This window comes from Hyperoodon ampullatus (assembly GCF_949752795.1).
Source record: "Hyperoodon ampullatus genome assembly, chromosome: 11".
In the NCBI taxonomy this organism is placed as follows: domain Eukaryota; kingdom Metazoa; phylum Chordata; class Mammalia; order Artiodactyla; family Ziphiidae; genus Hyperoodon; species Hyperoodon ampullatus.
The window spans coordinates 34501134-34520732 of record NC_136924.1 but is presented as its reverse complement, the minus strand read 5'-3'; the positions used below and the strand labels follow the sequence as shown (position 1 = coordinate 34520732).

At 54.5% G+C, this 19599-nt stretch overlaps 1 protein-coding gene across 1 annotated transcript in view; it reads right to left on the bottom strand.

Annotated features, from left to right (window-relative positions):
• Nucleotides 1-2808: 2808 nt before the first annotated feature.
• The window catches only part of CYTH4 (cytohesin 4), a gene marked incomplete at both ends in the record, with an annotated part of 28394 nt that continues 11603 nt past the window's right edge, over nt 2809-19599 (bottom strand). The window contains 10 exons of the mRNA XM_079714410.1: nt 2809-2881; nt 3679-3833; nt 4343-4414; nt 4758-4834; nt 6261-6372; nt 12122-12270; nt 14343-14455; nt 16003-16083; nt 17774-17892; nt 19387-19453. Of these exons, the coding sequence (XP_079570536.1) occupies nt 2809-2881; nt 3679-3833; nt 4343-4414; nt 4758-4834; nt 6261-6372; nt 12122-12270; nt 14343-14455; nt 16003-16083; nt 17774-17892; nt 19387-19453 (1018 nt within the window). The remainder of the gene's footprint in view (nt 2882-3678; nt 3834-4342; nt 4415-4757; nt 4835-6260; nt 6373-12121; nt 12271-14342; nt 14456-16002; nt 16084-17773; nt 17893-19386; nt 19454-19599) is intronic.

Below are 19599 nucleotides of genomic sequence, written 5' to 3'. Positions count from 1 at the left end.
AGTGCCTGGAACGCTGTAGGTACTTAATAAACATTGTGGAAAGTACAAATAAATGGAGATGACCAAATTCAAGTCCCTCTGTAACACCCCAAGTGATCAGTGGAGCCAATCTGTACTTGCATCCTTCTGCAGACAGGGAGCTTATTACCTATCTCCTGAGCAGCATTCTTTCTCTCTTTAGACAGTGCAGCCTATTGGAAAGTTCTTTTGCTTTCCCCCGGCCTTGGCAGAACCAGTGCACTCCTGCCCATGCTCTGAGGGACCCCTGACACAAATGCAGCCCCTGGAGATCTGCCCAGTGTGGTAGCCCCAGTGCCCAGAGGATGAGGGTCCAGGGTCCTTGGAGTGTCCACTTTTCCCTGTCTGGCCCTCCTGCACTCTGGCTGGGAAAGGGATGGTGAAGGGGCAGGGTGGGCTCAAGGATGGGAGATGTAGTCACAGGCAGGACAGAGCCCCACTCACGAGCTGAATCATGAGCTTTATTCTCTATTCTGAGTGATTCCCAGAACAGTCACTCATGCCCAGAAAATCCCCCATTCCATCCTCTCAATGATGTGGGTGGGGTGGTGGGGGGAAGCTGAGGACCAGAGAGGGGAAGGAAGTGGACTAAGATCACACAGCCAGTGTATAACCAGTGGCAGGAGAGAACCTCAGAGCCCATGATACCTGGTTGCCCCCTCAGGGGCCAAATGAGGCAGCAGAGGTGGCGCTCAGCTCCCAGGCTGACATGGAGTCTGATTGTGGAGGACCTCAAACGTCCTGTAAGGCTTCTTCTTGCAGACGCCCAACCAGATGCTCCTCAGTGCAATATCATTACCAGGTTCTTGCACACCTCCAGAGATAGGGGTCTCACCACTGCAAGGCAGCTTCTCTATCCTGACACCCTGGAGAGTGTGCATGTGTGCATGTGGGAGGTGGAGGGGAGGAGAGGTTGCCTCCCTTCCCCGGGGGAATCCACCTTGCTCCGCTTGCCCACGCAGGCTGGGAGTGGGGCAGACGTAACCCCATATCCTGCTTTCCTGCCAGGGAACTTCCCTCCAGGGACTCCCCCAGGGCCAGGGCCTGTGCGATGGGGTGAGAAGTGCTACTGAGAAGAAACCTGTTCGTGGAATCCTCCTCCAGGCTGGAATCTCCCTGGAGAGCTGCCTGCCTGTAGGCTGGGAAGTCAGTTCCACTCTTGATGGTGCTACTCCAGAGGATCTCAGGATGCTGGGACCCTGCTCACCACCACGGGAGCTCTGGGCAGTGGTCCAGCAGGGAAGCTGTAGCTGAGACTCTGCTACAAGCTTCTGTGTCACTCACTGGCATGGCTGCTGCCTCCAGGTAGCCCTCTTGCTAACCACAGCTCACAAAGCTCTCTTCTTGACTTCTTTATTATTATTATTTTAGTATTTTCTTTTTTTAAAGATTTAATTAATTAATTAATTAATTAATTTTATTGGCTGCGTTGGGTCTTCCGTTGCCGTGCGCTTGCTTTCTCCAGTTGCAGCGAGCGGGGGCTACTCTTCGTTGCGGTGCGAGGGCTTTTCATTGCAATGGCTTCTCTCGTTGTGGAGCACAGGCTCTAGGCACACAGGCTTCAGTAGTTGTGGCACACGGACTTCAGTAGTTGTGGCTCATGGGCTCAAGAGCGCAGGCTCAGTAGTTGTGGCACATGGGCTTAGCTACTCCGCTGCATGTGGGATCTTCCCAGACCAGGGCTCGAACCTGTGTCCCCTGAATTGGCAGGCGGATTCCTAACCACTGCGCCGCCAGGGAAGCCCTCTTCTTGACTTCTTGATTGTACCGCCAGTTCCGCCTGAGTACATCTGTCTGGGATGCTGTCTGCCATTTTCTTGAGGAGTCCCACCCGCCCATTCTCTAAGATGGACATCCTTGAGGATGGAGCCCACTCTGCTCTCTGCCTCCCAGCAGCCTTCAGTCCAGAGTCCCCTCCAGCTCTGGTGCAGACATCTCCAGCCAGAAGCTCCTTGGGAGACCCAGTCCAATCCTGTCCTTCTACCGAGAGGAAGCAGTCTCAGAGGAGGGAGGTGTCCAGCTCACACCTTGCTGGGACCTACCTAGGGCCATTGCTGGCAGGTTGGAGGTTGCAGTGGGGACAGTGCACAGAGCCAGAAGGGCCAAGACATTTCTCACCAAACATAGCACTTTTCCAGGAACCAGGGAAGGAGGGTGACTTGGATGAGGGCACACAACAAATTGGAGACAGGGACTGAGGCATCAGGGCTTCTAGTCCAGTGCTCTTGGGTCTCCCAGAGATCTTGTCGGTGGGTCTGAGATGTGTACGTGTGTCCCTTGGGCCGGGAAGGCCAAGCCCCAGTTGAGGATGGGGGAGGGGCTGGCCGAGAAACCCCCTGAACAGAAGGAGGGGTCATCACCATGGCAGAGGGTAGGAAGCATGCAGGCCCCTCCTGCTCTGAGGGCTGACAGCATTTCAGAGGGCAAGGAGACGTCTGACAGGAGAGGAAACTGAGCCCCAGAGAGAGGGCGGGGTGCTGGGTTCTGGGCTGCCTTCCTCACCCTTTACTGCGGTGGACTTGGGGCTGGGGCGGGGCCTTTCCTGGGTATCCAGGGCCAGCGGCCTCATGGTCAGGCTTTGAGCCCTCGGTGGTTCCCACCCACCCTCTTTCTTGAGCCCTTCCTCCCCTCTGCTGTCAGCTTGAAGTGAAGGGGGTTGAGGGATGGTGTCTGCGGGCCAGGAAACGGTGCCCTGGGGTGGGAGGTAGGTCTCCAGGTACCACAGGTCACGGGGTTTCCAGGAAGCCGGGCACCACCTCCCAGGAAGCTGGGCACCACCTCCCAGGAAGCTCACTGCTTGCTGGCAATCTTCTTCTTCCGAGCAGAGACCAGGTCGTAGAAGGGGACACGGGTGATGCTGGCTCTGGAGTGAGAGTAGGTGAAAAGATTTCAGAGCTGGGCAGGCTGACTTGAAGAGTCTCATATCCCAGGGAGGGGTCGGCCTGCCCTGCCTCAGGGGAAAAGCCAGATGACCCCAGCAAGGACCAAGCCAGGGTGTGTCCAGCTTTGCTGGCCTAACCCAGAGTCCCACGGGCGGGGCCAGAGGGGGTGAGGCTGAGGTCTGAGAGCCTTGGGAATTTTGCCCCCAAATGTCTTTGGACCCCTCCCCAGGCTCCCATCAGACTCTCAGAAGCAGGTGACAAGAGCCCAGGTGGAACCAGCAGAACTGCTTGCCGGTCCTGGCTCTGCCCCTCACTGGCTGTGTGGCCCTGGGCAAGTCCCTCCCCTCTCTGGGCCTCAGTCCTCATCTGTAAAATGGAGGTGAGCGTGGCTTTGGCCTGACGTGCCCTCTTGTTTTTGCCTGCACTGCTTGTTCCACCTAGAAAGGCCTCCTCTCCACCTCCATCAGGTCTTTCCAGGGCCACTTTGGGTCCTGATGCTAACAGGCGCTGGGCAAAGAGCTTTACATGCAACATCTCCCGTGATCCTCCACCATCCCTATGAAGGCGGTGCCTCTCTCCCCTATGTCCTGGACCTGGCACTGTGCTGGCCCAGAGGGGATGCTCACAGAATATGTGTGGAAGGGATTTGCATGCCAGAAACAGGAGGGAGATTCTAGAGTTAGCCCTCTTTACAGACAAGGAAACAGGGCTCCAAGAGAAGCAGGCGCTTCTGGAAGGTGACAGGAGACACCTCCCCACCAGTCGGGCCACCCATTACCGAATGGCCTTGATCCATTGGTCCCGCTCCTCAGCGCTGGAGGCTGAGATCCGGTAGGACTCGTGCTTGCCCTCGACCACTTTGCCGTCACCATCTGTCTTGCAGGCCTTTATCTTCTGGCCCCGGCAGCTGGGGTTGTAGAGCTCCAGGCAGAACTGTGGGGAAGTGGCCAGGTGAAGGCAGGGCAGGGGTGGGAGGAAAGGGCTGCTATACTGGGCTCTCCGGCAGGCTCAGAGAGGCCTAGACACTTGGGCAAGACCAGCGCTTGGATGAGCGGCAGGACATACCCGACCCCCGGGCCTTCCTGTGAGAGGCAAAGGGGCGGAAGCTGCAGCCCCCCTTGTTGAGAACTTATTACGTGCCTGGCTCGACCTAAATCCATGATTCTTCTGAAAATCCCCAGTTGACAGATGGGGAAACTGAGGCTCAGAAATGCGCAGAGGCTTACTGGACGTCCCTGAGCCAGTGTCAGGAGCGAGCTCTGAGAGAGCGAGGCCAGGCCCTCTTGATGCCATCGACCTGCCCCCAGGATCCACGGCCCCAGGAGGGAGACTGAGGCAACCCTGAGCTGCCCGGAAGGTGTGATGGGCACCCCCTCTCCTCCCACCCTGTTTTGGAAATTCCCGCAGCCGCTCTGGCCTCGGGCCTCCATACCGATACCTACTGGCTTCTTGGGGTCATCCACCTCCTGCACTGAGAGGTTCTCAAGGGGTATGATTCCCCGGGGTTCCTTGTCCTGCAGGGGAATGGGAGACAAGGTCAGGACCTGCAAATGGAGCATCAAAGCCAAGGGCAGGGAGTGACCTTGGGGGCTCCCTAGACCCAGAGAGGAGTGTGCCCATCTCCCCCGACTCTGTGCAGCCCTGGAGAGGGCAGGGGAGCAGCACGGGAAGAGCCCCGGCTCTGCCTTGCACCTTGGCCCAGCCCCTTCCCTTCTTTGTAGCTCAGTTTTCCCCATCTGTACAATGGGTATGGAGGAGGTCCAAAAGATCTCAAGGGGCCCCAAGCTCTGTCAATGGACCGCTTAGTGGAGGTCTGGAAAGGGTTTGGGGGGAGTGGCAGGGCAGGGTAAGGCTCACAGTGGTGAACTCAAAGTAGTAGAGGCAGCTGTCTGTCAGGATGAACCAGCGTCGTTTCCACGTCTTCACGCGGCCGCCTGCGAAAGCCAGTGGCGGAGTCAGTCAGCCCTCCTCTGCCCTGGGCCACCAGCACTTCCCTCCACAGAAGAGCAGGGCCTCAGACACTCTCCTCTGGGCCCCCACCTGAGCAGCAAGCCCCCAACCCCTTGCCTGCCTCACCTTCCCCCTTATCTATCCCTTCCTGACTTAAAACCTGAGTGGCTCTATCACCCCTGCACTGCCCCTGAGCTGCCTGACCCAGGCTCCTCCATGATCAGGCCCTGGGGCAGGCTGGTCATTCTCTGCACCTTCCTGCTGCCCTCACCCCTCCGTTCATGCCTTGGCCCGCTCCCTGCTTGGCACTGTGATAAGCCTTTCATCTTTCATTTGCCAGGCAGTGTTCTAGAGGTTTCAAAAAACTTTCACTTACTAATCCGTATAACCACCTATGAGGAGGGGACCATTATTAACCCCATTTTACAGATGAGGAGACCAAGGTGCAGAGAGGCTAAGTCATCTGCTCGAGGTCTGGCTGCAGAGCTGGGATTCGAACCCCAGTGTCCCAGCCCCAGAACCCAAGTGCTTGGCTTCCCACACATTTAACTGTCCCAGGGATGATTATCCCCATTTTGCGGCTGTGGAAACTCAGGCTGAGGGTGGGTGGAGGAGCTGGGATCTGTGACTTAGAGCTTCCCCGGGACTGAGGACAGTCAGCTGGGCAAGAAAGGAGGCTGCAGTCTGCAGGGTGGTAAACTGGGAGGTGGGTCTGGAGAGATGGAGGGCTTGGATGGGCACCCCAGGCCAGGACCCCTGCTCCAGCACGAGGCGTCTGTTCTCCCCTGCCCTGGAAGATCACTGTGCCTGGCTGGGCTGCCCCTGCTGGGGCGGCGCCCAGGAGTGTGTGGGGGTGGCAGAAGCAAATGGCTGGGCCCTGCAGTTCCCCTGCCAGATCCTCCAGCCGCTGCAGCTGTGGCACACGCCACAGCTCCCCTCTGCAGGCCCGAGGCCCTCCGTGTCCCCTAGTCCCATTGAGGGGAGGCTCCCCGAGCCACATCCTGTCACACTCCCTCCGTCTTTCAAGGGCACCCAACCCTCTGCCCACCAAAATCCGCCACTGGCTGGCTGTGTGGCCCTGGGCAGATGCCCTAACCTCACTGGGTCTGGGCTTCCTCAGAATCGCTTCAGGAAGAACGACCCGCGGTTGAAGCGTTTATCTATGAATCAGTCAGCTTCCCGTCCCCACTTCCTGCTTATCGTTCCCCTCCCGCACTGTCCCCTCATCCCCAGGACAGACAGATGGACGGATGGGATGGGCAGACTGCTGCTCCAGGGGTCAGGAGACCTGGGGCTGACCTGACTGCACCCCCGAGGCTGCATGTCAAGTGCATGTGTGTGGCAGCCGCGTTGCGTGAGTGTGCAGGCACGTCGGTGCATGTCCCCCAGCGTGCATGAGGACATTCTCACCCAGCTTGAGCAGCCAGCCCTCGCGGTCGGGGTTGAAGAAGGTGTGAGTGAGGTCGTTGCCATCGTCCTCGGGGATGGAGAAGGGCTCACTCTTGATGCTGTCGAAGAGGTTCTGCCCCCAGAGAAGGGAGGGAAAGACCCGCCGTGACATTCATCCCAGTCCAGGGCCTGGGTCCAGCCTGTGTGGCCTCGGGCAGGTCACTGGCCCTCTGGGCAAACTCTTTCCCCTCCTGTTAGCTCCTCTTTGGTCCCTGGCTTTCTTGGGGAAAACCTCCCCGGTCTCCCCAGGCCCAGTGGTGTTCCCCTGTCCCCAACTCCATGTCATCCCTCCCCCTGTGCTATTGTAGAATGGAGCGGGTGGGGTGAGCCCCGCAGAGAGACCATGCTGGCTGCCTCACCCATGGTCCCCACGCTGCCAGTTATTTTGCTGTCAGTTTGCTTGCTGAGGTTGACTTCCCCAAGTAGATGGGGAGCTCCTCCAGGAAAGGCCTGGGTGTCATAACCCCAGAGCCTCCCCCAGGGCCTGGCCTAAAGCAGGTTAGCAACTGTTTGCTGACCTAGCGCTGATGGTTCCCATCCCCCACCTTCCTGCTGGAATCCCAGCCAGTGGCAGCAGAACACGCGTGGCGGAACAAGAGCACCTGCTCAGTGTCAGGCCACCTGGGTTGAAATCCCAGCTCGGTCACTTGATGACTGTGTGACCCTGGGCACATCCCTCAACCTCTCTGAGCTGCTCTGTCTTCATCTGAAAAATGGACAATGCTGACCCCCAGTGTTCTAGGGAGAGTAAATGGACTACACTGGGGTCAGAGCCCCTCCCTGCCCCCCAAGTCGAGGGGAAGATGATGAGGAGGAGAAGCCCCCACCTGCACCCTGACCACCCAGCACTGCTCTTAAGGGTCAGATGAGTGAGTCAGGGTCCATCACCCCCATGTCTGAGAGTGTCGGAGACAGGATGCTTGGCTGGGATGTGTACATGCACACACATGTTCACCAGTGTGCGTGTGTGTGCACGTGCGCACGTGCACACACACACTCTGGGGCACAGCAGCCAGATTCAGGGCCTCTTTGGACAACATCTAAGGGGGAAGGGGTCTCCTCTTCTTTTAGGTGCAGTAGCTAGACTTCCAGGTGTACCGTGGGTTGGGGGACACAGAGGACCTGCTAGGGAGTTGGAGATGGGCTGCCCATGTTGTGACTCAAGGTGGGATGCTGACCTAGGCTCTTAAAGCCCCCTCTTCTAGGCAGAGACCAGAGACCTGTTCTGGGGGGTAGGAATTTCTCAGAATGCAGATTTTAGTTCTCTATGGAGGACTTTCTAGAAGTTGGAGCTGCTGAAATATGGAAGGAGCAACCTTGTAGGGTAATGAGTTCCTTGTCACTGGAAGTATGCAAGCCAGGGCTAAGACCTCCCTGTGGGAGAGATGTGGATGTTGGCAACAGATCACCCCTGTGTGTTTTGAACCCCCTGCCGTGGGGCACTGCGTTCCATAGATGAGCTGCCCAGATTTCCGAGTGTTTGGAAAAAGCATTCTAAATTGTCTAATTCTGCTGACTAAAACCAGACACAATGCTGGGTCTCTATCGTTGAGATAATGACATCATTTCCTTCTGTTGCAGTTGTCTGTGCTGCTGTTCAGATGGTTTCCTTGAAATTTTAAATGAAAATTTTCCCAAGTCCTGTTCGATTCCCCAAAGTTTTAGACATGGTGTTTTCTGGTGTTTAAAGGTCTTTTCTAATCCAGGAGCTTAGGGGTCGAGGAGGGGTAAGAGATGGGGTGAGGAGAGTGCAGGCTGGAAGCAGGTTTTCCTGGGTTTGATGGAGTGGGCTCCGCTGGCCGTGGTGGGGTGAGCAGGGAAGAGCAGGGACCACTTTCTCTGTTTGGAGCCCCTGTATCCCTAAAGCAGCCGGGAAGCCCCGCTTTACCCCTCCTGCCCTGGCCCAGCCTGGCCCTGGGATTCCCCAAGGGGCGGTGGCTGGTTGAACAAGATCTGTGGTAGCAAGGCCTTGTCAGCAAAGCAAGCAGCACAGACAAATATTCTGAAGGCCCAAGGAGGTGAGCAGGGGGACAGAGAGGGCTTCATCCTTCATGACACCCACAGGGAGCCCCATGGCAGCTTTGGCAGGCGCCCTACAGCCTACACAATCTGCCCCCACAAGGGAAACAGCTCAGTTCACCCACATTTCCTGTACCTTGTAAACCCCAGGCTCCCCCCGCCCCGCCCCCTGTAATAAAACATCCTTGCACCTGGACTTTCTGTCCAGGTTGCTGGTGGGGGGGGTTTGACACTCACTGCCCACCTGCCACGCCCCCAGGCTTCAGGAGACTGTGAATGACTCCCATCTGGCTAATCAGAGCATTTCATCCTACTGGTCACAGTGACGGGTTCAGAGAGGGACCTGTGACCCATGCCAGTCAATAAGCCTTAATTCAATAAGCCTTAATTCTGGGACTCTAGTTTAAAGTATAAAGCAAGGTGGAAGCCTGGAGCTGCCCAGGCCATCTTTGCTGCAACTTGGGGAAAGCCTATGTAAGAGGGAAGCCAACTTGGAAGAGGAGGTTGCTCAGAGATGGAGAGACCAGACTGCGCTCTTCTGACCTCACTGAGCAACTGAATCTAGCCGAGCCTGAAGCCAACCATCAATCCCCCATCTTTACCATGATATGAGCTGAGATTCCTCCAGCCAGGAAGAAACTGGAAGCTGGGAAACATGGCCAAGATCTCCATCCCCTAATCTTGCTTTCTGGTCTCTGCAGAGGGAAGGGCTTTGGAGTCAGACAGACATGGGTTTGAATCTGGACTCCTCACAGACTGAGACCCTTGGCCAGCTACCTCTGTTGGAGCTCAGTTTCCTTCGCTGTAAACTGGGGATGGTACCTGCTGCCTAAGGTTGTCGAGATGACTTAATGGGCCCATTATATGGTCAGTTCTGATGGAGACGCTTGGACGGGAACCCAGGAGGTCCGGCCTTGCCTGCAGCAGAAGATGCCCTGAACTGGGAGACTGTTCCCTTGCCCGGACCTCGGTTTCTCCACCTGTGACACTGGAGAGTGGACAAGCCCTCCTTCTATCCTCTCTGCTTCTTCCCCTCCTCTACCCTGGCTCCCTCTCTGGGCAACCCTGTCAAGGTGAGTGGTGCCAGGTGCTTGAAGTGCTTTGTCTGCTTCTCAGGAGAACAATGTGAGGTCAGTGTCATCAGCCCACTTTGCAGATGGAGAAACTGAGGCTCACACTCAAGGGCACACAACCATAAGGGCAGAGCTAGGATCTGATCTCCCATCTTCTGAGTCTACACCCTGTACCTTTGGGCTGAGTTTCTTAGGCACTCACCCTGTCCCCATCAGGGTGGCCAGGGCAAGACCCGCTCAACATGCCTGAGCCCCAGCTCCCGTCATGCACCTCTTTGAAGCCTTTCCCAGCTGCGCACCCTCATGGTCACGGGGTGACCTCTCTTTAGATGATGTATCTGTGTCAATTTAATTTCATAAATCAGGTCACTTAAAAATGTTATGTGTCCTGGAGAATCCTTCTGCAAAGCTGCAAACTGAATACCTGAAGGTGCTTAAAGCCGAGTCCTTGCTTTACGCATGGGGAAGATGAGACCCCAAGAGAAAGCAAGAGGACCCCCGGTCCTGATCAGCTTCCTGTGAAAGCCTTGAAGAGCAAGGACCAGGCCAGTGTGGTTCACTTTGTGTCCTGGGAAGCTTCTGGATTAACTAGCCAGTCCAATGACATAGGTGCTGTGCTAAATACCTTACTAATCCTATAAGCTTACCTACACTAATCCTATAAACCAGGAGCTCAGAGAGGTCAAGCCACTTACCTAAAGTCACACAACTTGAAAATGGGGGAGCCAGGACTTGGATGTGGCTGTGACTCCAACACTCTGTTCTTTTCCCTGCTCAGTGCCTGCCCCTTTCCACTGCCAAGGAGGATAATAAACCCTTCCCAGACCTCCCAGGAAGAGCTTGAAGCTAAATTGAGATAATAGACCGGAAAGCCCTGAGAAGAAAGTTACAAGCTCTGTACAAATGCAGTGCATTGTTATTAACAAAAGGCTTGAATTGGGAAAAATACCTAAGGAGGGAGCTGCCAAAGGAGGCTCTTTGGGGGCTGAAGCAATAAAGTGGCACCTGGGAGATCCCACAGGACTGGTGCTGGCATGTTGTTAACTCATTACCTGCTGGACAGGGTGTGCCCAGCTTCCTGCCCCAAGTACCACAATGAGATGCGTTACCAGTTTTCAAATGCTTTTCACGTTTTAGGCATTTTACTAAGGGCTGGGGATTTTAAATTGTTATTAATTACTCTTAATGCTGACCTAAGCTACCATTTAGAGCTTGTGCTATGTACTGGCATGGGCTATGCCCTTTACATTTTTTAAGATTACTACTCACAGCAGCTCTGTGATGCAGACATCATTATCCCTGTTCTCCTGGTTGAGGAAATGGTGGCTCCAAGAGGGTGAGTCATTATTTAAGGTCACCCAGCAGGCAAACGGGGAGATGGGACTTGACCTGAGCTCTAACCTACTCTCAAGCCCTCATTTTATGTCGTGCCCCCCGCCCACCAGGATAAACTGTCTCTGGGGACCAAGGAGGGGGGTGGGCTAAGGGCCAAGCTGTTCTCAAACACTGAGGGGCACCAGAATCGCTCCAAGACTCAGGCTCTCCCCCCCCACCGACCAGACTTCTGCTGTTGGAGGTACACAGGGTGCTAAGCTGCCAGGGTGGGGTTCACACAGTCTCCTCCCCTCCTGCCGCGCTCTGACCTGGAGGGAAGTGAAGCTCTATTGAGTTCTGGGTCGTCTCTGGTCCTAGAAATGAACCGTCAATTCATTTTTGCAGAGCCAGGCTTTGAATCTCACTCCTGTGTTTCTAAAACAGCTCCTGGCTCCGCTTTGCCCATAGGAAGCAGGCTAACTCCTGAGGCTGTCGTTCGAAGCTATGGTCTCTCTGGTCCAACCTCGGTGCCCATCACTGTCTGTATGTACCCAGCTGGCCACTCTGGATGCCCCTCCCTTTCCCAACCAGGTCAGGTGCTGGCCAGTTCCTCTTTCTGGAATGTCCTTTCCCTGCTTCTCCTCTGGGCAAACTCCCACTCAACGTTCAAGGCCCAGTTCAAAAGTCACCTCCTCTGTGGAGTCTTCCAGGATGGCACCCTTCCCCTGCTCCCAGGAGAGTGATAATAGTGACCTCTGTGTCTCCATAGCTGTGTCTCCTATGGTCAGTGCAGCATGAATCATGCAGGGTTATAATTCACATGTATATCATCCTCCCACTAGACCCCGAACGTGGGTTTACTCATCCTTGGGTGCCCCGTGCCAGGCACAGGGCTCGGTGCAGTGTAGCAGGGGTGGAGCTGTTTGAGGAGGGGATGGGAGACCTGGGTTCTGCTCGACTCTCGAGCTGATGTGAAGCCTGTGGAAGACCTGTTCCTTCCTCTCTGAAAGAGGGAGGGGTTTGAGCAGAGTCTGGGGATTTTCAGCCCTGACCCACTGAGAGTCTAAGAATCTGGGATTCCAAAAAATAGACCTAGGCTGCGTGAGGCACCCTTTCTGGAAGGTGTGAATGATGGGTGCCCAGAGTTCCCCAAAGGCTGAGGTCTGGGAGGACCTCCTGGGTGTCCAGTCTTGGACCTCCTTCTTAAGATGGGCCCACTTGGGAAAGCCCTTCTCGGGATCAACCTCTTTTGTGATGGTCCCTCTCAAGACAGTTACCAACCTGGGAGGGCCGTCTCAGCAGCGCCCTCTCCTGGAGCGGCCTATCTTAGAGGAGCCCCTCTTGGGCCATGGACCTAAGGACGGGCTCCTCCTGGATGCCTGGGGACGGGGCTGGGTGAGGCCACACTCCTCTTACCCGCAGCTGCTCCTCAGGCAGGTCACTGCCATCATTGATGCCACGGTTCATGGACACAAAGCGCTCGAAGGGCGGCCTGTCCCGGACATTGGGGTTGTGGAGGCTGGTGTTGAGCATGATGATGGAGAAGGACAGGACGTAGCACGTGTCTGCGGGACGGGACAGCGGTCACAGTCTTGGCCCTGGCCACTCCCCCCTCCCCTGCCCCAATCCCTTCTAGGGGCCAAGAATGGGCCGTTTCAATGTCCTGAAGGTCCACTCTGCCCTCCCGGCTTGGCATTTGAGGCCTGGCCATGCCTCCCACTCTTATGGGGCTCCCTGCTCCAAACAAGCTTCAGTTGTCAGTTCCCGAGCCCCTGTGTGCCTTCCCACCCTGGTACTTCTGCTCCTGCTGGGGCCCCTGCCAGGCACTCCCTCCTCTTCCCTTTCTACCCACTTAAACCCTCCCCCTCTTTGGGCTCCAGCTCCAGCCCTCCTCCCCACGGAGCCCTCCCAGCTCCCCTGCCCACTCTGTTCTCTGCCTTCTCGGAACTCAGAGGATGCTTATTATTGGCAACACTGTTCAGGGCTTCGTCATGTGCCACTTGGTAATCTAATTAGCATTGTGGGGCTCCTGGAGCCGCGCTCCTGTTCCATTATTCAGACTTCCATGTGCTTGGGAGCGAGGCTGGGCTGAGCGTTTGGGAAGGAGGGGATCGCTACTTTATGATTTTTTTTTTTTTCTTTATGATGTTTTAAAGCCCTGGGTCCAGAGCCAGGGAAGTCCAGCTGTGTCCCCAACTCTCTGGTTGACCTTGGAAAGTACCTGAGTTCCCAGAGCCTCAGCTTCCCCATCTGCAATATTAGGAGGTTTAACTTTGAAGTAGCTTCATGTTCTAGAACATCAATGATTCTGCCTCTGGTAGCAGTGGCACTAATGTTGGTGCTTGCCCTGTGCTAAGCTCTTTTTTTTTTTTTTTTTTTTTTTTGCGGTACGCGGGCCTCTCACTGTTGCGGAGCACAGGCTCCGGACGTGCAGGCTCAGCAGCCATGGCTCACGGGCCCAGCCGCTCCGCGGCATGTGGGATCTTCCCGGACCGGGGCATGAACCCGTGTCCCCTGCTTCGGCAGGCGGACTCTCAACCACTGCGCCACCCGGGAAGCCCCTGTGCTAAGCTCTTTACAGCCCTTGACAGCACTATGGGGTAGGCACTGTTACCACCACTGTTTTACAGATTAGGAAACTGAGACACAGGGAGAGTGAGTTTACATGTCCAAGGTCACAAAATTAAGTAGTGAGACTGTGATTCAAATCTGGTGCTTTAAAATTCCTTCCTTCCTACAAATATTTATTGTGTACCTCCTAAGTGCTACAGAATGGGGATTCACTGGTGAAAAAATCTGTATGGTCCCCATCCTTGTGAGACATTTAGACTTGTGGGGCTGACAGATAACAAACAAGCAAATCCCTAATTTATATATAACTACAATGTAGGCAAATGCTCTGTAGGACTTGCCCATGGATATACTGCTGAAAAGCTCCTGTCACTTCTCGGAGTCTGTGTTCTGCAGGGATGAGAACACTGATGAGCTTGTAGAGTGGATGTAAGGATTACATGACTTTGCATGGGTAAAGCACTTAGCACCTGGGGAGTGCTCAGTATGTGGACTTGGTTATTGCTATGGTATCTTCAGACCCAGAGAAGAGGCCAGGACAAGCCTTCCATGATGACTTTTCGCCCACCATATTGGGGGATGTGGACGACTGAGCTTTGCTGATATCTTTCTATACCCCTTTGCGCCCTGCATCCTGCTCAGGCTGTTTCATGCTTCTGTGCCTTTGCTCAAACTAGAACTCCTGCCCAAAAGGCCATTTCTCCCCTTGACCTCCTGGAGAACTCCTATTCATCCTTCAAAACCCCATTCAGACCTCAGGACCTCTGGGAAGCCAGCCTGGACACGCTGAGTCCCCCATCCCTGCCCTCAGATGAGGCACTGGTGCCTTAGCACCCTGTGCCATTATTTCCTCCCTTCTCTCCCAAGGATCATGCCCTGAGGCAGCTCTGCCTGACAAGCACCCAGCAGAGGGCCTGGCACAGAGTTGACACTCAGTAGTGAGTGTTCATGAGGGGATCTGGGCTCCCAGGGTCTGGGTGCTTGGAAGAGACCTGAGGGGGTAGAGAGGCCGAGGTGCCTCGGAAGGCAGATTTGTGTCTGGCAGGGTCCCCTCCCACACTGGCACCTGTGGACTGGAAGACACCTGGGTTGCAGAGGCAGTATCGGGTGGCAAAGGTCTCCATCATGCGGTCAATCTTCTGGGCCTCGCCTGGCAGTCGGAAGCTCCACAGGAATTGTCTGGGGGAAGAACAAAACCATGGGCAGTGGAGGTGGGGGAGGCTCTCAGAGGGGGCTTAGGGGGTACCCCATCCCCCCACACCATAAGCTGCTGTGTGTTTCCCAGGCTTAGTCTCTTTATCCTGTAAATGAGAGACTCTGCACCTGTCATCTAGGCTCATAGGGTGGGGGGGTGGTCAGTGGAATTTGTTATTCTGAGCACCAAGACTGCAGGGGGGATCCAAGAAATGCTTTTTCTTCTAGAATACAGGAGCTGAGCGGGCACACCCCACTGCCCATCTGAGACCCAGCACCATTTGCGGCCCAGTCCACCTCAGCCCTGTGGATTCCCGGGTTCTGAGGCCCCTCCCCGCCTGGCCACTGGGCCCTGGGATTTGACTGTGGGACCCTGGGGGAGTGTCTTCCCTTGGCTGGGCATCCCTTTCTTAGAAGTGAGTGATTTCCACAGCTTCCAACTAAGTTCCCCAAGGGCAAGGGCAGTGCCTGCTCCTCTCACATCTCCTGGTGAGCTGGGACAGCCAGTAACTGCTCAGTAAAGGCTAGCTGAATGAGTGAAAGAATGAACAGGTGAATAAATGAACGAATGAATGTTGGAGACTCCCAACCTACCCCTCTCCTTCAAAAAGCATGGGAGTTAGAGGGAAGGCCACATTGCTTAGATGGTGGTGGCTTCTTCCTTCTCTGCCTAGCAAACTCCTAATCATCCATCAAAGCCCAGAACAAATGCCCCCACTCAGGAGCTGATTTTCCAGGCATCATCTGCAGCAGCAAGACTTAACTAAGCACTTACAGTGGACCAATTCTAAACATTTTCTCATTTAGTCCTCACCACCCTATGAGGTTGGTACTGTTAGTATCCACATTTTACAGATGAAGAAACTGAGGCACGAGAGGTTTTTTTTTTTGTGTGTGTGTGTGTGTGTGAGACTTTCCCAAGGGCTGAGTAGCAGAGATAGGATATGAACTGAGCAGTCTGGCTCCAGAGCTTGTGCTCCTAATGCATATACTGTAATGCCTCCCATTGTTGTAAAAATGAGTAGCAACAATAATATCCTAATTAGAAAATAATAAGTAATAATAAATGCAGTACACACTAAGCTGCATTAATAAAATAAGTAAAACAAGCACTAATCCAAAGAGCAGTGGGATGGGAATGGCATCATAATAGTAATAATGATTAAATATTATTATAATAATGATGTAATATAATAATTAGTAGTAGTAACGAGCCAGGTGCTGATCCAGGCAGTCCACACCTATTATCTCATCTAACCTCAGCTCTATGTGGGGGATAATGTCATTAATTAAGTTTATTTATTTATTTATTAAAAAAAATTTTTTGGCCGCACCACGCAGCTTGCAGGATTTTAGTTCCCGGGCCCTCAGCAATGAAAGCGCTGAGTCCTAACCACTGGACTGCCAGGGAGTTCCCTCATTTATTCATTCTTTCTCCTGATGCTTTGTTTGTGCTGTTATCCATGTGGATGGTGATGCCCCAACCCTTCCTCCCGTGCCAGGGTCAGGCCCCTGACCCCTGGACCACTCACCTGAGGGCCTGGACAAGGTTGAGGTTGGCGAACTCGTGGCAATCTACGAAGGCCTGGAGGACCTGCAGGTTGATGGGGTCCCTGGCGAGGAGGCAGAAGGGAGGGCGGGACACACTCGGGCATTTGCTGGCACCCACCTCCTGGGGACGGTTGAAGTGGGGTAGGCCAAGGAGGGGAGAGATGTCCTCCTTCTGAATCCAGCCACCATCTGGACTGTTCACATCTGTTTGAGCCCACATCACTGTCCCCCAGCCCCCGTGTGCACGTCCATGTCCTCCCACACACAGCAGACACCCCGCCCCCTGACGGCTCACCAGCACTGTCCTCACCCAGGAGGGGAGCTCTGGTTTCAGAACGGCCTGCCCTGAGCCAAATCCTTCCTCTGTCACTTCCTTCATGGGTGACCCCACACAAGCCACTTGACCTCCCCAAACCCCAGTGTCCACATCTGTAAAATCAAGAGAAAATGCCCACCCCCATTTCCTTTCCCTTCCCAGATCTGAAATCAGAAAGCGCTGCCCTTTTTGCCACCTGGGTTCCCTGCTTGCTTAGAAGGAGAGTGTCCTCTGGGGAGCTTGGGGGAAGGGTTCCTGGCTTGCTGGCCCAGCTCCATGCCTGTCCCCTATAGTCTCTCTGCCACCCAGCAGCCAGAAGGGTCCCCTCAGACCACTTCTCTGCCCAGAACTCTCTCAGGGATCCCCACCTTGTCACCTACAACTTTCTCCCTTCCTCTCTCTCTTCCAGTCTCACTAGCCTGCTGTTCTTTAAGCAGGCTTCTGCCCCAGGGCCTTTGCACGCACTGTTCCCTCTGCCTGAAATGCTCTTCCCCCAGAGCTACAATGCTCACCTCCTTTAAATTTCAGTCAACGTTCACCTTCTCTGTGAGACCCTTTGTGTCCACACTATTTAAAGTCATAGCCTTCGAAGCATGGTTCCCAGAACTTTCTCATCTCCCTTCCCTGCTTTATTTGTATTCCAAAGAATTTATAATTTTCTAACTTATTTTACATATTTTGGGATCTGTCTTCCCCATTAGAATGTACCTCCTTGAGGGCAGGAGTTTTTTTATTTTGTTTTGTTTTTGTTTTTGGCCGGGCTGCGTGACTTGAGGGCTCTTAGTTCCCCGACCAGGATTGAACCCAGGCCCATGGAAGTGAAAGTGCCGAGTTCTAACCACTGGACATCCAGGGAATTCCCAGTAGTTTTTTTTTTTTTTTTAAACTGAAGTATAGTTGATTTACAACAGTGTTATTTTCAGGTGCACAGCAAAGTGATTTGGTTATACATATATATGTATATATCTGTATTCTTTTTTTCAATTCTTTTCCATTATAGTTTATTACAGGATATTGAATATAGTTCCCTGTACTACACAGTAAATCCTTGTTGTTTATCTATTATATATGGTAGTGTGCATCTGTTAATCCCATACTCCCAATTTAACCCCCCTGCCTGCCCCCCCCGACCAGGAGTTTTGTCTATCTTGTTCACTGGTGTAAATCCAGGGCTTGGAACACTGCCTGGTACACAGTAGACACTAAAAATATCTACTTGTTTTCTAAATGAGTGAAGGAAGGAAAGAAGGCAGGCAGGCAGCCCTGGGTTCAGGGTCTGGAGGGGTGTGATCAGTTAGGCCGCTGAACCCCAGGAGTTATGACTTTCCTAACATGACTCATTCCCTTACTTACCTGCATACACAATCCCCTCATCCACGCCTGTGCACACCTGCACACCCTCATCCTCTGCCTCCCTAAGGCCCCGCCCTCCTTACCTCTCCCCCAAGTAGGTGCCGATGGCCGTCTTGTTGAGGCCCTCACCCTTGTACAAGAACTGGGCGATATCCTGGACATCAGGGGTCAGCAGCTTGTGCTCAGTGAGATACTGGATGCCCTGGAGGTGGTACACAGAGCCTGTGAGTAGCCCCGCCCAGCAGCTGACCTGGGAGGAGGGAGCAAGGGAGCCCCTGTGGCCAGAGCCCTGGGCCTGGCATTCTAGCATTGGCACAGCTTGTTCTGGGAAGTTGTGTCCCCTCCTTAATAGAAGTTGCCTTTGTAAGGTGGTGAGTTCTCCGTCAGCAGAGACGTGCAAAGAGAGATGGGGTTCCTGCCATGAACCAGGCTCATGCCAGGTGCTCCCCAGGGTGCCCTTCAGTCTGACACTCTGATGATATGCTTCGATGATTCTATGAATTTATAATTTTAAGATTGAATGATTCAGCCCTTCCTTTTGTCCCCCTTAAAATTCATATTATTTAAACATAGTGTTTCATTTTTTCTTACAAGTAATCTATGTCCATTGTATAAAAATTAGAAAAAGACTGCTCAGTCAAAAAGAGAGGAAATTGCTCAGTCCTACCACTCGGAGGTAGACAGTTTCCCTTGTGGTCCTTTCCTCCCTTTTCTGTGTGAAAATGGGAGTGTGCCTCGCCCGATTTTCTGATTTGACAATATCTCAGACATCTTTCCCCACAATCCAGGCACTCGAAGTCTGTCATCTAATTTTAGGAGTTTGAGGGGTTGGTGTCTGGTTTTCCATGATGATGCCTTCGAGTCCCTATTTCTTTTGGAGAAGAGGGGAGACGGGGGACAGGTTGTGGAGGGCTCTGAGTGACAGGCAGATGGCCCAGGGGACCCCTCAGTGGCCCCTCCCTGAGGGGAGCTCAGGCAGGATCAGGTAGGAAGTGAGTTAGCGCATGTGCACACGCCTGTGTGCACGTGTGTGTGTGGTCTGTGTGGTCCGTGTGGATGGGGGCAGGGGCTGATTGCTGTGCCGCTGGGACACGGGAGGCCTGTGATGGGGAAGAGGCAGCCTTCTAAGCGAGAGCAGTAAATTTCCAGGGACCCCTTGGCTTCCCTGACCCCACCTCCGTGTGTCAACTTGTGGCTTCCTCCTGTCCCGGCTCCTACAGGAAAGGAGCCCAGGGCCACCTGGCTGGGCGAGGGGTGGGGACTGGGGCTGCTCTGAGGCCAGTGGGGGTGGGGTTAGAGCGTAGCTGAGCCCTGAGCGCTCAGGGCTCCACGCCAGCGTCCCAGGACTGGCTCCCCCAGCCGAGGGGCTGGTAGACACTTCCGGAGACTGAGCCCCAGAGTTTAAGGGCCCCATTGCCCAAAGTCCAACTCACGGAGTGGGGCACAGACATCACAGACCCCACCCCATTCTCCTGGCTCCCCCCTCATGCCCCGGGGCTACTATGCTGTGGGGTGGCGGAGCCCCCAGCCATAACCGGCGTGGGGCACAGGATAAGATGCTGAGCCCGGCGGGGCTTGTTTCCTCATCTGTAAAGTGGGTAATTGTGTCAGTTGAGGGGAAGAAGAGGACATCGTGGAGGGACCCAGCAAGCATGCAGCTCTCCCAGCCCCCTGACTCGGCCCCCGCACTGCCTACCTTCACGGGATCCATGTTGAATTTCTTGCGCCCGATGCCCAGCTCCTTCTCTTTCTGGGCCATGCGGCTGTAGACAGGAAGACATCAGCCTGGACGCCCCCGGACCCCAGGACACCCCTCCAATCCCCGAGGATGCTTCCCTCAGCTAGAGCCAGTATTCCCTAAGGACCTCCAAGTGGGGCTGGAATCACTGGGGAGAACGTGAGAAATGCA